A 20,601-nucleotide genomic window follows, 5' to 3' on the forward strand; every position below is an offset into this window, starting at 1 on the left:
CGGAGGGGCCGCCGAGAGGTGGTGCCAGTGCGCAGGCGCGAAAGCCCCCCCCCAGGCACCCGAGTTAGTGGCCACGCCCACTTATAAGCATATGTTTCTATAAATATATATATATTTAAAAAATGTTAAATTTAAACTGTTGTTTTCCAGCTGCTGAGTGAATCACAGCATGGCTCTGAGCACACCAGAGTACTCTGCCGGGGGGACACGGGGCCCCTCGTCCTCCCAGACATAGGCAGGAGGGCAGAGGACTCGAAAAGACAGCTCAAAAAACTAGAAATGGGAATAAAGAAAAAAACCAACTCCATTGGAGTGAAAATAAAGCTGTGCTGCTAAAGGTTTAGCTAACCAGTTCCTTAAAAATGCTCCATCTCAACAGGCTTTATTGATTTATGTGCATCCACTCTGTTTATTGTGATTTATCTAGAGTGACTGTAGAGCCAGCTTGCTTTCTGCGTTAATTTAAAGTGCAGATATCGCTGGATCTCACACTAAAATCACCCAAAGTTTGCCAGGTGTGAGCACCTACCTGCTCTACCTCCACACCATCACAAGCAAACACAGAGTGTTCACTGATATCACGGGAAATATAAAGGTGTTTTTGAAGGTTTCCTCTAAGCTAAGAGCCACAATTTACATCTTGTTTTGGAAATTGATGAAAAGCAAGTTCTTTGATCCCAATAGGCAGCCGGATTGATGAAAAATGCTGAAAATATAATATACTGGCAAGAAGACTACAAAACACCCATCTAATTTTGGGCCATTCTTACCTTCAACAGCCTCATCCAACGGGGTCTCTTATAAATTTGCTCTGTGCCTGGACTGTCACAAGTTCACCCGAATTCAGAGCCCTAATGATGTCTTTTTTTGCACTCCCATTCGCTCCTGAGGGAAATGCATCTCTGCTTTCACTGTCTCTGATGCTGCCTTGAAAGGAGGGTCCATACATTTTTGAGGAAAGAAAGTATATTTATTTAGTTTATCATGTTGTTCTCCATTCATATACAAAGTACACTGGCAGAGCAGAAAGAGTGGTCCCAAATGTTCCATGAACTGAATTTTCCATCTCAGTGCTTTGAGCAGAGGTGAAGTTGATGTTGTGGCTCTTGAATAAAGGATTTATAGCTTTTTTACACTTCCCCAAGGTGGAAATGGAGATGCTCAGTATCTCCTTTCCTACAGCCTTCCCACTACTCCGACAACTGGTATTTGCACATCTTAGCTCCTGACTGAGACTTCACCAGGGGGGGCATTTGACACCTGACCTTTAAAAACCTTTTAGGGCCGTAAAATGTAGTATTGCGAATGAAAGTGCTGCAGTTGTCCCACTTGTCTTTGAGGAACTGGGATTGACCGGGATGTACACAGCGAATGGTGCTGGTGGTGTTTACGTTCCCACAGAATGGTCTTCCCAGGTTTTGCACACCAAGTTCCCCAGCAAGTCAGGTGTCTGATGGTGGGGAGAGCATTTTCCAGTAATCCTTCCACCTCAAGCTGTGATCTTGGGAGATTTCATAAGCAAAACAGCCAAGGTCTGGTCAGAGCTTGGATGGGAAACCTCCAAGGGAAACCAACGTGCTGCAGGAAGCGGTGTGGGTAATTCAGCCCCTGGCATTCTTCCCTCCGTCTGAATAAATATTGAACCGACCTCTAACCATGCTGTGGCAGTAAGAAACATTGTGCTGCTGCTGGAAGATGCAAATCCAAAGGTGTCAGCAGAGTCACTGGAGAGCTCAAGACACTGTCCTCAAACATAAGGCTGCTCATCTTGAGTGATATCCATGAACGATGATGTTACATCTACTTAAATCTCTCACTGGTTAAATTAACCAGTGCAGCCTCTGTACACTGTGATGCTGTGTTTCCCATCAAAACTCTGCATTTTGTCAGCAGAAAAGTAAAAGTGGATTTTTTTTGACCAAACTTTAAAAGTTCATATTTATTTTATTTTTTTCTGGTTTTTTTTAATTATTTTTTTTTAACCAAACTGGTAAAAACCAAAAAGAACTGACCGAAAAGGTCTTGAAACCTATAGGATGTTCCAAGAAAATACACTGGCTGATCAAAGCTGGAAATAAAAAAACAGAAAACCGGAATGCCCCAAGCTCGAAAACTTTTGGAATAAAGCAACTTGAAAATCAGGACTACATCTCCCAGGAGATGAGGAGCGGGAAGCCTCCGGATGCGTGGCAGTGGCTCAGCACAAAGGAGAATGGGAAACACCATGGGAGATGTTCGCCAGCCAAGAAATCTGCAATTCCTGTGACTCACAGCGTTTCCAAACGGAAACGTTCGGTTCTTTTTTCCTGCCAGAAATCGGCATCTTTTTCAGGCAAAATTAACCAGTTTTCTCCCCTGCTGTGCTGTTGAATATTTTAAAAGAGAGCAGCCTTCCAGTCACAGGACTTTTGGCATTGTGCAGTTGGATTTTGCTTTGCACAGCTGATGAAGAACCACAGAAACCACAGCTGTTGGTGGATTTTTCCATCTCCCCAAGGAATCACCTCCTCCTTTTGGTGTCCGGCACCTTGAAGGCTGCGAGGAGTCCAAAAAGCAGGTTTTAATGACATAAATGGAATAAGAAAGGGATGTTTTATACAATAGATGCAAATCCACGACTGCTTTATCGCAGATGAAGCATAACTGGTGATGTCTACAGGCAGCACTCACTGGCCTAGATCTGCAACTACCTAAAAGGAGGTTGTAGAGAGGTGGGGATTGGTGTCTTCTCCCAAGTAATAGGCAATAGGACAAGAGGAAATGGCCTCAAGTTGCGCCAGGGGAGATTTAGGTTGGGTATTAGGAAAAATTTCTTCACCAAAAGGGTTGTCAGGCATTGGAACAGGCTGCCCAGGGAAGTGGTTGAGTCACCATCCCTGGGGGTGTTTGAAAGACCTGTAGACGTGGTGCTGAGGAACATGGCTTAGGGGTGGACTTGGCAGTGCTATGTTTATGGTTGGACCTGATGATCTTAAGGGTTTTTTTCCAACCTAAATGATTCTATTCTATGATTGAATGATGAGGACTGGGAGGGAAACATCAGGACACACTCACACAGCTTCAAGCTGAGCTTTACTCGTTGTATCGAGTGACCTTCACATATCTCAAAGTCAAAACTTAATGAGCTGTTTCCAAAAGCCTTCCATAACAGAGATACTTTTCTTAGACTCTCTGTTTCCCATGGAGCTCATCAGTAATTGGCAGCAGAGAGACTGGAATTCCAGCCTTGGCATTCACTGCCTGGCTTTGGGAAAACCCCTTTGTCCCTCCACATCCTTGTCCATCGTACCTCAACTCCACCACCTTCACAAGGGACATCATCTTCACCCGGCTGCTGCGGAGCCAGGTGCCATCAGTTTGCTAAAGCTCCTCGAAATCTCAGGACTAAAGGAGTGACAAAAGAGTCGGCTAGATTTCCGTGTTGAAGATGATTTTTTTTTTTTATTGCAAATGTACACATTACACTACTGATAATGCACAGAAATTTAAAAAGTTATCGTTCGCTAAAATTTCATGATTACAAAACTTCACAAAATTTGTTACAACTAAAAAACCCGCCTTCGGGAGTATATAAATAGAATTTCAAGCATAAATAACAGTAACAAAATAAACAGGTGTATGTATTAAATAAATTAATTATAAATATTGCATTGGCAATGAAGTGCTAGGTCAGAAGAACACCAGTATTTCCAGGAAAGCTTTTTTTTGTATAGAAATATCTATTATAAAAGAACCTTTGGAAACAAGTAGAATCCCTGTACCTTTTTTCACTTCTTTTTTTTTTTTTCCTTTGGTTTCACCTTCCTTTTTTCCTTCACCAAATTCTTAGAATGAGAGAACAGAACTGAAGACACCAGACATCTGTGTTTTGGCCACAAGGTACTCATACATAATCCCTTCCTGCAAGAAGAGCAGCGTGGCTGACCCACTTCTGCAGCATTTAAATCACTAAACTGTCTCCCCCCTGGTTCCCACAGATGCAGGATCGAGCCTGGAAGGGACTTGAAAGAATTGCTGATGGTTAAAGGTTAAACACGAAAACCTCTTTTGCAATTGATTTGACCTATACATCATCCATTTTCAGTCTTTCTCTCCGTTTGCAGTCTTTCTCTCCGTTTGCTAACGACACACATGCTGATATATGACAGAACCTTAATTTAAACATGAATTTGAGCCTGCTAATGACACACATGCTGATATACAACAGAACCTTAATTTAAACATGAATTTGAGCTGGGCATTCCCTACCCCAAGAACATAAATGCTAGTTCTGTGCACTCTTCCAACCGCGCACTGAATTCTCACCAATGTTAATGGGAACTCTCTGCTGGATGATGCTGATCCCACAGTGAACATAAATTAGCCTTTAAAAAAAAAAAATCAAAGATCCAAAGTTTTCCAAAGAACCCTCTAGCAATAAGGGAAGGAAGAAATTTTTCCTTCCCTCATTTCCTAAGGGAAGAAAAAGCACAATATACAAGCAGAATTGTTTTTCCAGTGGTATGCTTTCAATAGAAAGTTTTCCCAGAACGTTGTCAGCAGCTTTTCAAGAAACAGCGTTAACCCTAGTTCGTGTAACCACATTTGCTAGGTTTTCCTTAATTGTGTTGTGTTCCCAGTGTTTGTCTTTAAGGCCCCTGAAGCTACGAGTTCATTAACCTCCCTGTGACTGGAAAAAAAAAAAGGTTTTCTGCATTTGCTCCTATGAGCAGAAATAATAGATGAACACACATGGTGATGAAGTTGATGTAGAAAAATTATAAGTATTTTATCATCACCACAGTAATGGAGGAAATCTGATGAAGCTGTTAAGCTTTTCTTATGAAAAGGTTCTTTCTCCCTTTCCAAATAAAACTATGGATAGGCAATTCTTTCGACTACAAAATAGCCTCTGGGCACTCATCTCTTACAGGTACAACACATGGCAAGGAAAATGCTGGCTCTGTACTGAAATATACAAAAAAAGTTCGAAATATCACTACACGAAAAGCTAAAAAAACAAACAACCCTGCAGTATTCTGCAGTATTTCTTTAAAAAAACGTGTGTGTGTGTTTGATCAGAGTCATTTCTGAAAGCTGGGGCTCTTCACCGGCGACAGTTTGGAGGTGATGCCAAAGGGGTCCATGCTGTCCGTTTCCAGTGGTGAGGAGTACACCTCGGGTTCAAAGGCCTGGCTGTAGTCCCCGTACTCCCCAAAGTCTGCGGACTCCACGGGCACCGTGTTGATCATGGGTAAGAAGTGAGACAGCGGAAGGAAATCTTTCCCTTTGAACTGTTGTCTTTGCTTGGCACTGCTCAAGGACACCGATATTCCGTGTTTTTTTGATCTATAGACGTTGTAGCCGTCTGGACGGATCTCCTCTTCAAAGGAACAATCCTCGGTGGAATATCTGAGCTGAACAGCAAGGAGTAACCAGAATTACAAAGATGCCCACCAGACCCATTGTAGTCAACTACAACATAAACCTTGGATGCTACCAACCCTTTTCTCTCTGTTGCCAGTGGGGGTGTCCCTCTGGCTTGTTGTGGGGGGTCCCAATTTGGTGCACCTCACAGACCGTGCTGCCAGATCCATGCTGGTGGGCTGCCCATTGCTCTGGTGACTGCTCCTTCAGCAATGGACCACGGTGACTGAGTTTTAAGTGCCCTGAAGTTGTCAAGCAGTTGGACTAGATGATCATTGTTGGCCACTGAGTTTTAAGTCCCCTGAAGTTGTCAGGCAGTTGGACTAGATGATCATTGTCGGTCCCTTCCAACTGAAATTTATTCTATCCTATCCTATCCTATCCTATCCTATCCTATCCTATCCTATCCTATCCTAATTTTTCTTTCTATTTCTATTCTACTAGAGCTCCCCACGGCATGCATTTTGGGTTATGAGGCCACTAAAAGACCTAATCCAGAACTCCTGAACTTCATGCACACCCATCACAGTAAATAAGCTTTGGATCCTGGATGTGTACTTCTCCACGGCTACCACACTTATGCCATCCTGAGCACGGGGAAAAAGAGTCTCAGATGACAATGCTCATTTAGATAAACTGTCCTTAATTGCTGACAGTACTTAACAGCATGCAGTCATGAGACCTAATCCAACAATCCTCAGGTATAAAGCTCCGTCTCGATTGGAGATTTACCTGTGTTAAGGGCTTTGGGATCAGGTCTGTAGAAAGGCAGCACTTTGCAAACATGGCCAATCAGTAAAACGACACTCAAAAGGTAATTGCCTTTTTTTTTTTTTTAACTTAGCATTTGCTGAAATTACAAAAGACCACTTAAAGAGTGTTATTTGCTCAATAGACGTTAGTTACAACTGTCAAATTAATAACAGTGAAAGTTACGATTTTGTGTGGAAGGATGGATTTGCTTAACTATGAATTTGTAGCAATACATTTCTGACATACTGACAGACAGCACGTTAGGAGTTTGCATCACCAGGTCAGACCTTTGCAGGTCTTTACACAAGCACTGTGTTTCTTACAGCTCTGGTGCTATTTCAGGCTCAGCCACTACAGGTGACTGAACTCACGGTCAATAAAAGACAATTGCTGATTATGTCTCAGTCTGCAGTGATAAAAGTGTCCTTTTATGAACACTCTGCCTGTCAGAATAGAGAGCATATTTGATACTCTTCAGTCGTTTCTCAAACTCCCTTAATATGGAGTGTGATTAAGTGTATACATTTGATTGTCTTTCAAAAGCACTTTTGAAACTGATCAAATAATTTTTAAAAGGCATTTTCTCCAAATAAAATTACGCAATACTTAGCCTCCCACACACACTATGTCTCAGAAAAATACAAATTTATGGCTGAATTGTTAGCTGTCCTTATTTCTATGAGTGCTCAGCCTCACCAGCAAGGATGATGAAATAGAAACGCTTCTTGAGTGAGTGAGCATTACAAATAACGGTTATTGATTGCGCCTCCTGTGTCTCAGCTATATCATTCCCTCTTCAATTCATTGGGATTGTCTCTAGTGTATTTTTTATAAAAAAGTACCAAATGCACTTTAACTATTTCCAGATTATTTTTTCCATAGGAGGAATGTATAGTATCTCAGTGCATTAAGCAGTTAGGTGATTTCCCCTAAACTGCAGACTATGGCACACTGCACGTTCAAAAATCAACCCAAGTCATCTGTTTTCCAGTGTTAAACAGGGGCATGTTTCAGGAGTGCAAGGGGTTGCCCAGATCAGTCCCCAAACACTGCATTTGCCCTTTTCATTCTTCCACTCCTGAGCGTAGTGCTGATAAAGCACAGAATTGCCCGCAGAGCTGCTTGCTGGGGCTGTTAGCAGAGAGGTGACAGCAGGTATCCTACAGATGCGACAGCATGGCTACATGCCATTGTATTTTCAGAAAAAAAACCACCCTGCAATTAATGCCACACACCAACAAACCCAGTTTCAGTCAAGGCATATGCATATGACTTAAAAATGGTGTTATATGAAAGCTATTTTAAGATTCTGTGACTGCTGAAGTCCAGCTGGAAGCTCCGATGGGAGCAGGATTCAGGCTCTGCTTTGTTTTGGTTTTGCTTTGAATATACATTAAAACATTAAGCTAATAATTGCCCTACCATATAGTCTGAACCTATGCAGCTTATCACAGCATCAATTAATTCCAGCCCCAAAAAAGCAAGGAAATTCAGAAAGAAAGACTTAGTCCTATGCTATAAACGCCTTCAAAACCATCACTGGAGCAAGTATCGCTCTTATTAAAGATACTGGGAGTTTTGACAAGGGGCCAAGTCCTTGCCCGATTGAACGTCGATTGATTCCAGCCCCAAAAAGCAAGGAAATTCAGAAAGAAAGACTTAGTCCTATGCTATAAACGCCTTCAAAACCATCACTGTAGCAAGTATCGCTCTTATTAAAGATACTGGGAGTTTTGACAAGGGGCCAAGTCCTTGCCCGATTGAAATCAGCAGAAATTTTGCCAGAGTAATCAGAGCAGAATCGAGCTGTATCTTTACTACGGCGTAATAAAAAGGCATCGCTCTGTGAGACTCAGGCTCCTGTAAAGCAGTCACAGACTGAGTCTGACTCTTACCCTTCATATTCTAGAGTCGGCAACTTATTTGTGTGGCTTCAAAAACAAGTTTATATCACTGATAACGCCTAGCTGACATGCCTAGGGAAAAAAAAAGCATGACCTAACAAGGTGGTGTCAGCAGGTCACTCAACTCCTCAACCTCTTGGAGTCCCACAGGTGTGCTGTTACCTCAGGTCAGAAGAGAGACGGGGGAGAAGAAGAGTCCTTCTGCCCCTTGAAATCCCGTTTCTGTTTGGTACTACCTAAGGGATGGTGACCCTGTGTTTCTGGGATTTGTCTGGCTGCATCTCCTTTCCGAAGGAATAATCTTATTTATTTATTTACTACTTTGTTTTAGAATACCTGACCCCAACAGCGAGAAATTATTCAGATTAAGTTATTCAGATTCTAAGCCCCGACTTAATCTATTTCACAGAATCACAGAATCACAGAATCTTCTAGGTTGGAAGGGACCTTAAAGATCATCCTGTCCAACCGTCAACCTGACTGACAAGAATAGACACCCACACAACAAACAAGGAGCATCACTAAACGCCGCCACCCACCCGTGAGGCTTTTGAAAACATAAATGCAATTTTGCCCTGGACTATTTTCAATATATTTTGGCGGGGGACGCGCAGTATCGGCATGATATATGATGTTCTTTGCTGAATTCTCCTAACCCTGATGGCCTTTCAGGGAGTATGAGCGACAAGAATCACGGGTCCTATGGAGAATAAGGGGATGGGGGGGAGCGGAAAGCTTTGTTAACCCATTACCGACCACAGCCCTACAAAAAATATGTCAGCCCTTAGGTCTCGCCTGCCGTTTTAGCGCGGGGGCAGAGCTGGAAAGCTCTCTCGGGAAAGGGTTTAAAGCCACCGGGACCGGGATTCGTCTCAGCTCACCTGCCCGTGCAGCCGCCCCGCCTCGTCCATGCAGAGGTAACGGGAGCTCCGCACTCCCTTGATGGCCACGGTGCGCACCGCCACGGCGCGGATCTCCAGCAGACCTGCGGAAAATTAAAAAAAAGGCTCAGCCTCACCAGCAAGGATGATGAAATAGAAACGCTTCTTGAGTGAGTGAGCATTACAAATAACGGTTATTGATTGCGCCTCCTGTGTCTCAGCTATATCATTCCCTCTTCAATTCATTGGGATTGTCTCTAGTGTATTTTTTATAAAAAAGTACCAAATGCACTTTAACTATTTCCAGATTATTTTTTCCATAGGAGGAATGTATAGTATCTCAGTGCATTAAGCAGTTAGGTGATTTCCCCTAAACTGCAGACTATGGCACACTGCACGTTCAAAAATCAACCCAAGTCATCTGTTTTCCAGTGTTAAACAGGGGCATGTTTCAGGAGTGCAAGGGGTTGCCCAGATCAGTCCCCAAACACTGCATTTGCCCTTTTCATTCTTCCACTCCTGAGCGTAGTGCTGATAAAGCACAGAATTGCCCGCAGAGCTGCTTGCTGGGGCTGTTAGCAGAGAGGTGACAGCAGGTATCCTACAGATGCGACAGCATGGCTACATGCCATTGTATTTTCAGAAAAAAAACACCCTGCAATTAATGCCACACACCAACAAACCCAGTTTCAGTCAAGGCATATGCATATGACTTAAAAATGGTGTTATATGAAAGCTATTTTAAGATTCTGTGACTGCTGAAGTCCAGCTGGAAGGGATGGGAGCAGGATTCAGGCTCTGCTTTGTTTTGGTTTTGCTTTGAATATACATTAAAACATTAAGCTAATAATTGCCCTACCATATAGTCTGAACCTATGCAGCTTATCACAGCGTCGATTGATTCCAGCCCCAAAAAGCAAGGAAATTCAGAAAGAAAGACTTAGTCCTATGCTATAAACGCCTTCAAAACCATCACTGTAGCAAGTATCGCTCTTACTAAAGATACTGGGAGTTTTGACAAGGGGCCAAGTCCTTGCCTGATTGAAATCAGCAGAAATTTTGCCAGAGTAATCAGAGCAGAATCGAGCTGTATCTTTACTACGGCGTAATAAAAAGGCATCGCTCTGTGAGACTCAGGCTCCTGTAAAGCAGTCATGCACAGACCGAGTCTGACTCTTACCCTTCATATTCTAGAGTCGGCAACTTATTTGTGTGGCTTCAAAAACAAGTTTATATCACTGATAACGCCTAGCTGACATGCCTAGGGAAAAAAAAAGCATGACCTAACAAGGTGGTGTCAGCAGGTCACTCAACTCCTCAACCTCTTGGAGTCCCACAGGTGTGCTGTTACCTCAGGTCAGAAGAGAGACGGGGGAGAAGAAGAGTCCTTCTGCCCCTTGAAATCCCGTTTCTGTTTGGTACTACCTAAGGGATGGTGACCCTGTGTTTCTGGGATTTGTCTGGCTGCATCTCCTTTCCGAAGGAATAATCTTATTTATTTATTTACTACTTTGTTTTAGAATACCTGACCCCAACAGCGAGAAATTATTCAGATTAAGTTATTCAGATTCTAAGCCCCGACTTAATCTATTTCACAGAATCACAGAATCACAGAATCTTCTAGGTTGGAAGGGACCTTAAAGATCATCCTGTCCAACCGTCAACCTGACTGACAAGAATAGACACCCACACAACAAACAAGGAGCATCACTAAACGCCGCCACCCACCCGTGAGGCTTTTGAAAACATAAATGCAATTTTGCCCTGGACTATTTTCAATATATTTTGGCGGGGGACGCGCAGTATCGGCATGATATATGATGTTCTTTGCTGAATTCTCCTAACCCTGATGGCCTTTCAGGGAGTATGAGCGACAAGAATCACGGGTCCTATGGAGAATAAGGGGATGGGGGGGAGCGGAAAGCTTTGTTAACCCATTACCAACCGCAGCCATACGAAAAATATGTCAGCCCTTTGGTCTCGCCTGCCGTTTTAGCTCGGCGGCAGGGCTGGAAAGCTCTCTCGGGAAAGGGTTTAAAGCCACCGGGACCGGGATTCGTCTCAGCTCACCTGCCCGTGCAGCCGCCCCGCCTCGTCCATGCAGAGGTAACGGGAGCTCCGCACTCCCTTGATGGCCACGGTGCGCACCGCCACGGCGCGGATCTCCAGCAGACCTGCGGAAAATTAAAAAAAAAAAAAAAAAAAAAAAAAAAAAAGGGCGCTTCGCTTAGCTCCGCGGATCCCCCCCCATCCATCCCCATCCCATCCCGTCCATCCCCGGTACCGCCGGTACTCACTCTGCGGGCTCTGGCTCCCGGCGGCGTCCACCCGCCCGTCTCCGCCGATGCGTAGGAAGCAGCTGAAGAGCCCGTGTTTGCTGGCGGTGTAAAGGTGCCGCAACCGGATCGGTTCCCCCCACCCGTAGTTAACGTGGGGCCCGGCGTCGGGCAAAGGCAGCGGGACGGCGGAGACGACGGCGACGACGAGCCCCAGCAGCGCCAGGGAGGCGGGGGGCGGCCCCATAACGGCGGGAGGGGCGCGGAAAAGGCGCGGAAGGGAGCGGAGAGGAGGCGGCGGGGAAGCTGGCTGCGCTGGTTGCGGCTCGGGGATGTTGTAGCGCCGGGGGAAGGCGGCCCCCCGGCCTTTTATAGCTCTCCCTTATCAGCCCGATCGATCCGACCGCATCCCAGCTCCGATATAGGGCCCGTTTCATAGCGGGAATTGGTCGGGATGGGTCACTCCCCCCGAAAATATTGATCGGATGACATCATTTCGCAGGGGACACCCTGAAGTCGCTCCCTCCCCATCCCTACCTCCCAGCTTTTTCCCTCCTTCGAGTCTCCGGCAGAGATTTTCCCCGCCCGGCTTGGACCCCCGCGGTCCCCGAGGGGATGGGATGGGACGGGATGCGAGAGGATGGGATGGGATGGGAGAGGATGGGGTGGGATGGGATGGGATGGAGGGGATGGAGGGGATGGGATGGGGTGGGATGGGATGGGATGGAGGGGGGACAGGCGACACTGCGGGTCCCTCAGCCCTTTCCCTGATGCGAGCACCGGGAAGGGGAGCGGGGGGTGGGCGTGTGAGCATCCATCCAACCCCAACCAGCGGCTACGCGGAGCTGAGGAATAAAATTCGCCGTCGGGGGATGCTTTTTTACACCTCGCGAAGGGAAACCAGGCTCGGGCAGGACCCAGCCGCCGTGTCTCCTCGGTCCCACCGTACACAGCCCCGCTCCCACCTCCCAGGGTCGGTGACCGGGGTGAGCGGTACCCGCCGTTCCCGGTTCCCGGCAGCCGACGGGGCACAGGTTCCCGCCGCGACGGGACGGCCCGGTACGACCCGGTACGGCCCGGTACGGCGCCTCTGGGCGGGCCTGAGCTGCTCCCGGGCTTTATTGCAGCCCGGCCATCCCCGGCTGTGTCACTAGATGGAGCCTGGTACCCGGGATGGGGGCTGGCCTCGCCTGGGGGGGCTCTCCATCCCCTCTTCCTCCCCACTTGTACAAAGAGATTGGGGGGAAAAAAAAAAGTGTGTAATAAAACCGCATTTCCCGCAGCCAGCGGCCCTATCTAAGCATCAAACTGATATATTTTTAGTTAGTCCGTGTGTGGACTTTTTCCACTCGGGCTCTTCCCCCAGGAGCTCACTCAGCGAGGGCACCAGGAAAGGTGGAAAGAAGCAAACACACACATTTTGGCTTATTCTGTGCTGTTGACATCTCAGGGGATGTATCTCAGGACATCACTTTAGGGGATTGCTGCTGGCTTTTCTGCTCTCCGTCCAAACTGAGCGTTGAAGGAGTTTTCTCAGATCTTAAGAGAGAAAATGAGCAATTCCATAAAGAAAAAAAATCCTTCCTCCTTAAATAACAATTAAGCAAAACATAAACCCATGGCCCCAGCAACTTCTCTGAAACAGCAAAGTTTTGGTCAGCTTCCACATGCTGTTTTTATATTTCCCTGCCTGTTTACGTTCATCTTTTTGTCTGTACACTTGCATTTCCCTCCTGTCAACACTCACACAAATAGCTTTTCTTTATGAGCAATCTCAGCTGAGTGAGGCTGCACACATAGACAAAGTCATACAAAAACACAGAGCCTTGTAGGATGCTGGCCTGCACTTGTGGCTTACGCTTATTATCATGCCTAGCTTATGGTACTGAAGTTAATCACATCAATCAATCAGTGTTTGAATGATCAGGGTCTTGCATCAAAAGCTCCCTGGAGCAAGGGATTGTATGTCACCAACCATTTCAAAGGCAATTACTGATTGTGACTACCTTTGGGTTTTTCTGATGGTCCACTTGAGACACACAAGAAGGAACCCAATTTTCTCCACGTGAGTGAAGAATAATTAATAAAAATCAGGATCTTTCACTTTCAGGTGTCTTCTGCTGCGTCCTCCACATCATGGCCTGATTTGAGAAATTCTGGCCTTTCAAACATCACACAAGTTCACAGTATTATAAATGCAGTAAATAATACTAAGGCATCCAAGACCCTCAGGTTTTTTTTTTTTTTCCCCTCTACAGAATTCTGCAATGTTATTACATGACTGCTACAAAGGCGGTTCACTGCCCTGCAACCCTGGGCCCCACAGCAGTTGTGCATGTAACTCATCCTGGCTGCATATGCATTCTTCAAGGTATCGAGCACCCACCACACACACAGAGGTTACGGTCTGAAATGAATCTGAAAAGCTTTTTTAGTTCATTTTGTTGTGCATCTCAGTGAATAGAAGCTATTTCGTGACGACTATTTCTGCGATACTCTAGCGTGAATAATGTTCATGATCATAAGTATTCATTTTCTTCATCGAGAATTCAATTTTCTTTCATGCAGTAAGGAATTGATGAACTTGTTTATGCATTCTGACAGCATCATTGTTCCCTGTGAAGATCAAAAATTGAGGCAGAAAGATCAAAACATTTGCACTAAATGATATTTCAAATCAGTGAAAAAGGTGGCTATAAGTGAGAATTTCCTAACAATTGATGGAGAGCTTTTAAAAATTATTTTCATTGTTACTGATCGATGTTTAAAGGTTCATATATAATCAAATTTTTGCTGATGCTACATGGACTGATGTTTAAAGGTTCATATATAATCAAATTTAAATTAAAATGAAGCACTTAGCTACTTTTTTGGAAAGGCCTTTCTAGTTGTAGGAAGCTTTCAATCTAATTTCTCCAAGTTCCTCTGTAGTCAGTGAACTACTTTTTTGGAATGGCCTCTCTAGTTGTAGGAAGCTTTCAATCTAAATAATTTCTCCAAGTTCCTCTGTAGTCAGTGACAGAGGTAAGTGCCTCCAAGTACTTATCTGCACTGGATAGTACCAACCCTATCTCAAAACAGCTGTTTAAGAGATATGGGTTAAATAATCTCTGGAAGTGTCTATTTCTTTATTGGCTCTGGAAAAAAACCCTAGATGATTAACTTGGAATAAGTACCTTGTTTTTAGCTAGAGCTAAAAGAGCTAATGAATCTCACTGTTTTCAAAATACAATAGTTGCAACATGTGATTTTCATTTCAGTTCATATCGGTGTCACTGAACTTTATCATTTATTGGCATCTTTTTATCAAAGTTCAATAGAAAGGCACATGCCTTTACATGTTTCTACAAATGTATTGCAGAAAAAAAATATTTGCAGAACAAATGTGTTATAGGGTGAATCACAGCACCACTTCCAGTGCTGGACCTGCTCCCTGTATAAACAGAGCCTTCAACAAGAAAACCTGGTAGAGTGGGAGTTTTTGCTTTTACGGGAATAAGAAAAAAACCAACCCAGGAAGAAGGTCTTGTAGAATAAAAATACTTCCTGACCAAATAGTACACAACTGCAAAAGCATTTTCACCTGTTGTAATGGATCATTTATTTCCACTGCACTTTTCAAAGTCTCAATGTAATTTCTGCAGAACAAGAACCTCAGCTTTGTGTAACCCTAAAGCTGAAAAGAATGTGTTTTGGAAGAACATATCTGCCTATATTTAACTTCCAAAGTTAAACATCCAGAAATGCTGGAACATGTCAAAAAGTTAGGCTTGTACCTAAGTGAGCAGTAACATCATTGGAACCAACCCAAATGAAGCCAAGGAAGGTTACCAAAAATAATGATCAGAAATGGGGCTTGAAGCCTCCTATGAGTAGAAGGTGGTCGTAGCAGGCTACCTTGTAGTGGAGATCAAAGGGAAAATTACACAGGTGAGTCACTCAAGGCTGAGTGATGGTCAAAATGTGATGAACTCAATGTGTTTGGAGACACTTGCTCAGAAGTAGAAAAACTTCAGAATGCCTACAGAACATCATGCTGAAAACTTAGATATACGAAAGAGGAAAACGGTACAGAAACTTAGAAGAGTTTTTACTTCCTTTGGGGTCTCTTCGGGATCTCCTGCAGATTTAGGAATAAGCATTACATGAATGTGATTCAATATTACTTTTGAGAAGAGATTTGTAAGTCTTTTCCCCTTTTCTCTGATGTTGGGAGTGAGAGAATTATAGAGGCTGTATATACCCTGAGGGAAGTAAGGTCCCAAGCGGATCTAGAGATGTTAGCGCTAATGCCTTTGGTTTCTGATTCCTGCTGTAGTTCCTGCATGTCATCCCAGAAGCCACAGCAAAAAGGAAGCCTTTATTTTCCCCGTGGCAGAGGGCCAGCACAACAGTCCAGTCCTTTCTCTTGCTGCTGGTAGGGACGAGTCTGTCAGGCAAATGAGGGAAGGCAGAAGTGAAGACACAGTACCCTGCGATAGGCGGTTATTCGAGCACGGGGTTGTTCTATAAAGAGCCTTATCAGCACAGCCCCGGTTAAAAAACCTGCCTAAGAAGGAGAGGTTACTCCACCATATGTCAAGGACTGCTCTGCTTCCCAGCTGCTTCTGCAATCCAAGAGGCATAAAGGTGACAATATTTCTCCCTGGGCTGTGAACGAGGGCAGAACTGAGATTCCATAGCTCTCGCTGCGTGCGCCCACTGACAGGATGTCATACGACAGGACGAGCATTCACGGAGGCTCTGCCCAGATAATAATATAGTATAGTAGCCCTCGGTGAATTAGCAGGATCCAAATGCATTAGATACTTAAAGATTTTTCAAATGATCGGCTTCCGGAGGGGTTCCTCTTCTAAAACTGCTCTGCTAAAGAAGGTCAAAGCGCGGCAGAGACCGTTGCTACTGTAATTCGTAGTCGCACGTGTTATTGCTAGTTCTTTCTAATGAACGCAGCCAGACAACTAATTTCAAATATCTCTCACCATTCTGTTATCTAATGCTTTCTTAACTATTGCTATCAGCCAGTGCATTCCTGAGAGCAATACTTAGCCTGGAATTGACTTCAAGCGTTCACCGTCAAATGATATCTTCTGATTAAGTCTACTCTAAAGCTCACAGAAGTCCCATCAGCTTCAAATGGCCTAAATGCATTTTTTTCCTGACTATAAGCCATTATTTCGTGCTTTGGAAACGCTTAGTCCACCCCATCTTTTCTGTGTGCTATGAAATCCTTTGTAATTGTGGTAAAGAAGATGCCTCATTGATTTTCTGGGAATGCATTTGGTACAGTAGCTCTCCAGAACCCTATTCCCACCAAATCAATAAAAGTTAGAAAATGTAGGCACATAATCTAAACATTTAATTTAAAAAAAATATTTTACTACCCAAGGCAATTGTAACGTGGCCTCTTTACGAAGGTTGAGGTCCTTGTTTTTTCTTACTTTTGTTTTGGACTTACCTTAACACAGAGATCTGCAGTGTTGCTGGGTTATTATGGATGGTGATTTCTTCTTTAAAATAATCTTGCACCATGTTTATTTTTTGAGAAAACCTGCAGCAGAAATGAATAATTGCAAGTTTCTTTGGCAGTAGGTTACATTTTCTTTTCTCGCTTGACCTAGGGAGTAATGCCACTGGACTTTGTTTATACAATGTGTGTGTGAAAACCATGAGGAAAATCTCTAGTTTCTTCAGAAAAGAGTAATTCTAGATTACCAGCTTCTCAGAATAAAGTGTTGTCAATAGAGCATTTACCTGTACTTTCTTCTTGTCAGTGACTAAATAAATTTTGCCTTTATGAAAAGTTCCAGCTCCATTGGAAATCTTTTTCCTTTAATAGACAGAGAATGGGCCAGCAGCAGCAGAAGATACACTACAAAAAGAAGGGAACAGATTCGCCACCAAAATTTTGCTTCAAACTCACAAAAGTGTGTACTCAGAGCTGGGGTCCCGTTCAAATACATCCAAAGCCAGGGTTAATCAAGCAGTCCTATTCAGGCTGATACATTGACAATTCCCATAAATTCAGTCCTAAAGAGCACAGGAGGAAGCTGGGATGTGCAACAACTTCAGCAACGAGACCAATACAGGCACATCAAACCAAACCTGATCCTGCAGCAATTTCACTGAGGATGAATTAGTTCCATAAAGGTCTAACTTCATTTCATTGGAGGTACAAAACTGTTTCTTATGTCAATAAGGACACTGAGCCAGTGGCTGTCAGGAGGTGATTTTTTGGGAGTCAGAAGTAATTTTCCTCTGTATATTCCTCTGTAGATAGCTGTGAGGGTTGTGGGTTTGGGCCCCAAACACTTGGCCAAGACCAGATGAAAAGGAGTCTGAGGTCTGCACTGAACACACTGCAACAATTTACAGTGTTGTGGAGTAAAAGAGGTAGAAAGGGAGTTAAGGAAACCAGCTAAGACTCACAGTTTTCTTGCTGCCTGTTATTTCATGCCACACTTTGCTGCTTATCATTACTAGGAATTGCAAGTCACCAACTGAACTGGATAAACTGTTTGAGAGATGTAAATGATTAGTGAATGCAGGTGAACGTTGTGTCAAAGTGTCAATTCAATCCACAAGTGCTTACTCACCGACTGAGATCACTTTTGATTATTACGGTCTTGCAGGAAGGACTCTTACTGAAATGCTGAAGCCCTGTGTGAAACAGTTCTGAACAAATGTAAGCTTAAAAAAAGTACAAAGTTTCCTCATGGCATCGTTTAAGGTTGGTAAGAATATTTAGCACACAGCCACATCCTCAGCTTCTGGAAAGCAAAGTGATTCAGCTGAATCAATAGAAGTCTACCTCACCATGGTCCGTGTCCTGGGCATAAAACTGAGGAGAAATATCTCAGAAGAAATAAAATTCTTGTGCAACTCCTCCAAAATTTAGTAGAGGGAGTTAGTTACTTCACTTGGCTTTTACAAAGTGTGATAGTATCTTGCCTCCCTCTTCACAAGGCACCCAGACTCAACCCTTAATACAGGTAACAGTCATGCAGAAAGTTTTTACAGTGGCTTTGCTCAAGAAGCAAGAGGTGAAGATTATTGATAAAGATGACGATTGTTAATTATTAATATAGTTACTAATAATGAAGATTATTAATAACTTGGAGGTCAGCAAAAGGAGGTTCTTCTGCTGAAAGGAAGCCTAAGCTACAACTGTGGAGTAGTTGCATGATTTGCCATGAATCGTGAAACCAGTAACTTTCTGATGGTCCTTATTGCAGCTCTTTAACTAGTCCCATTTGCTACCACGGAACAGGGCTGTGGGACACTCGGGGTCAAGAATTGAAGGGCAAAGGTTACTGAAGCATCCTGCCAATGCAGCTAAAAGTGACCTTTACTTGACAAAGCAGAAGTAACGTGGGATCTAAAAGAACGGTATTCAAATAGCTAGTCCATCCAAAACATTGCATTTGGATTGATCCTAATCAGCCATAATTTCCTAGTTTAATGGCCAATTAAAAGGCCATTTGAAAGTAAGAGAAGCAGAACAAATCAGCACGGAAAAAGCCTGGATGGTCTTTAGAAAGTAATTCAAGTTTACTTAGGTTTTACACATCTAACTAGCGATAAAATGAGTAGGTAACGGATGTCTTACTCCAAAAGTTATTCAGATTCATTAAATACCTTGTTTCAGTATGAGATAAAATCCAAAGCATTACTGAAAAGTGAAGTGAAATACCTGCATTAAACCAAGGATTTATCTATCTAAACATCACAGTAAATATTAAATGGAGTGTAAAATCCCCCACTATCTGGCTATTGTGGGTGTTATATATCTGACCTGAAGTAAGAAGCAGAATTAAACTCTATATTGCTTTTATGTGTATTTATAACTGTGGTCAGACATATAATGGTCAGAAGGATTCTAATCTACCATCTTTAACCCCCAGATTTTTATGTTAATTTCATCTTCAAATTTTTTCATTTTTCTGGAAACCGAATTCCTTAAACATTACGGGCCGCAAGTGAGAGTTGAATTACCTCTGTTTTTTTCATGGCTGGAGGTACCAGGAAGGTCCTTGCATGACGAGAGGCAGCAACACCTCAGTTCTTGAAGTGAGTAAAGCAGACCAATATGCTGAGGATGAAAAAAAGGAGTCATGGTGTCTCTCTCATATGGATTGTTCTACAGTTTGTATACTCTTGAATGTGAATCTATTGATTTAGGCACTCATTTTGCAAAGGGAATTGTAAAGATGCTCCTCCCTGCAGTTAATTCTGAATATAAACCATTTTGAAAGATTTTCAGTGTGGCAGGAGTCCATCTGGTAGGTCTGTGTGGAGCACCAGTGTTTCATTCCATAGTGAAGGCTCCCTGAGACCTGTGTATTACTCTTTATTCGAGGCCTCTAGCAAATAAAGGCTGCAACAAAACGGCTACTGATCTCTGGTACTGCAGCCTCACCCTGCAGAAGATCTGCTATCGCTAGGCAATAGATGTCTCTTTTTTCATTTTTCTTGACTAAAAGGTCACATATTGCCATCAGTGTGATTTGGATTCAGTTAGGCAGATGTCTCATTGATTGTATAATATGGTAGAAGGAACTAGCCAATACTAATGAAATAAAGAGCAACAGAACTATAAATGGATCCTACACAAACCCTTCCTACTCAAGTCTCCGCTGGCAATGCCAGGATATCATTCCCAAAAGGCAGTAATCCCCAAATTTACTCTTTCCTCCAAGACACATACAAGCAGCAGCATTAACATTTTGCACCATCACGGCAAACGATAGAAAAACTCATTGATTAATCATTCACCTGCCTGGCTTACATTTCCTTTAGAGATGCATTTTAACTGTCAATTTCCTGAGAAAGGCAATGAGGGACATATCAACTGCAGCTTTTGCTGGTAATTTATAGCCCTTGCTACCTAAATTCTTTCTGTGCTGTCATTAAGTTAAGATTTTCCAGTCATGATCTCTAGTCACCACTTTGCACTGAAACAAATCTTACGATTTGGTTAATGCAGTGGTTTGTCATGGGCAGTTTGTATTTCAGTCTGACTTCACCACATGGTGCTGAATAATAATAATAATAACAAAAACAATAACAACAATCATCATCAGTTAATGTTCTGAAAAAGTATTTTTAATTCTTTGTTAAGAAAAGGAGCTAAGACCCAAATTTGCCTTCCATGGAAAAAATTCATTTACTTCAGCGGGAATATTTAGACATTTGGCAACAATTCTTGGTAGTAAATTATTAGAGTATCAACTAATATTTACAGCTTAGGCCTGTTAATGCCTCATAAGAATGAAGACTCCATTTTGCCTGACATTTTATGTGCACGGACAAAGAAGCAACGTTATGTTTTCCCTTCTGTTCCCCAGCATAATGATGCACAATGAGTGGATTTTATAGTCT

At 43.3% G+C, this 20,601-nt stretch overlaps 1 protein-coding gene across 1 annotated transcript; it reads right to left on the minus strand.

Moving 5' to 3' along the window:
• Positions 1–3,563: 3,563 nt before the first annotated feature.
• Positions 3,564–11,525, minus strand: FGF19 (fibroblast growth factor 19). Its single transcript, XM_014948830.1, has 4 exons — positions 11,242–11,525; positions 11,015–11,118; positions 4,211–5,396; positions 3,564–4,151 (listed from the first exon to the last, which is right to left on the minus strand). Exons 1-3 carry the CDS (start codon positions 11,465–11,467, stop codon positions 5,064–5,066), a joined length of 663 nt encoding a protein of 220 aa, XP_014804316.1. The 5' UTR covers positions 11,468–11,525; the 3' UTR covers positions 3,564–4,151; positions 4,211–5,063.
• Positions 11,526–20,601: the final 9,076 nt, after the last annotated feature.

This window comes from Calidris pugnax, unplaced genomic scaffold (assembly GCF_001431845.1).
Source record: "Calidris pugnax isolate Ruff unplaced genomic scaffold, ASM143184v1 scaffold107, whole genome shotgun sequence".
Taxonomy (NCBI): Eukaryota; Metazoa; Chordata; class Aves; order Charadriiformes; family Scolopacidae; genus Calidris; species Calidris pugnax.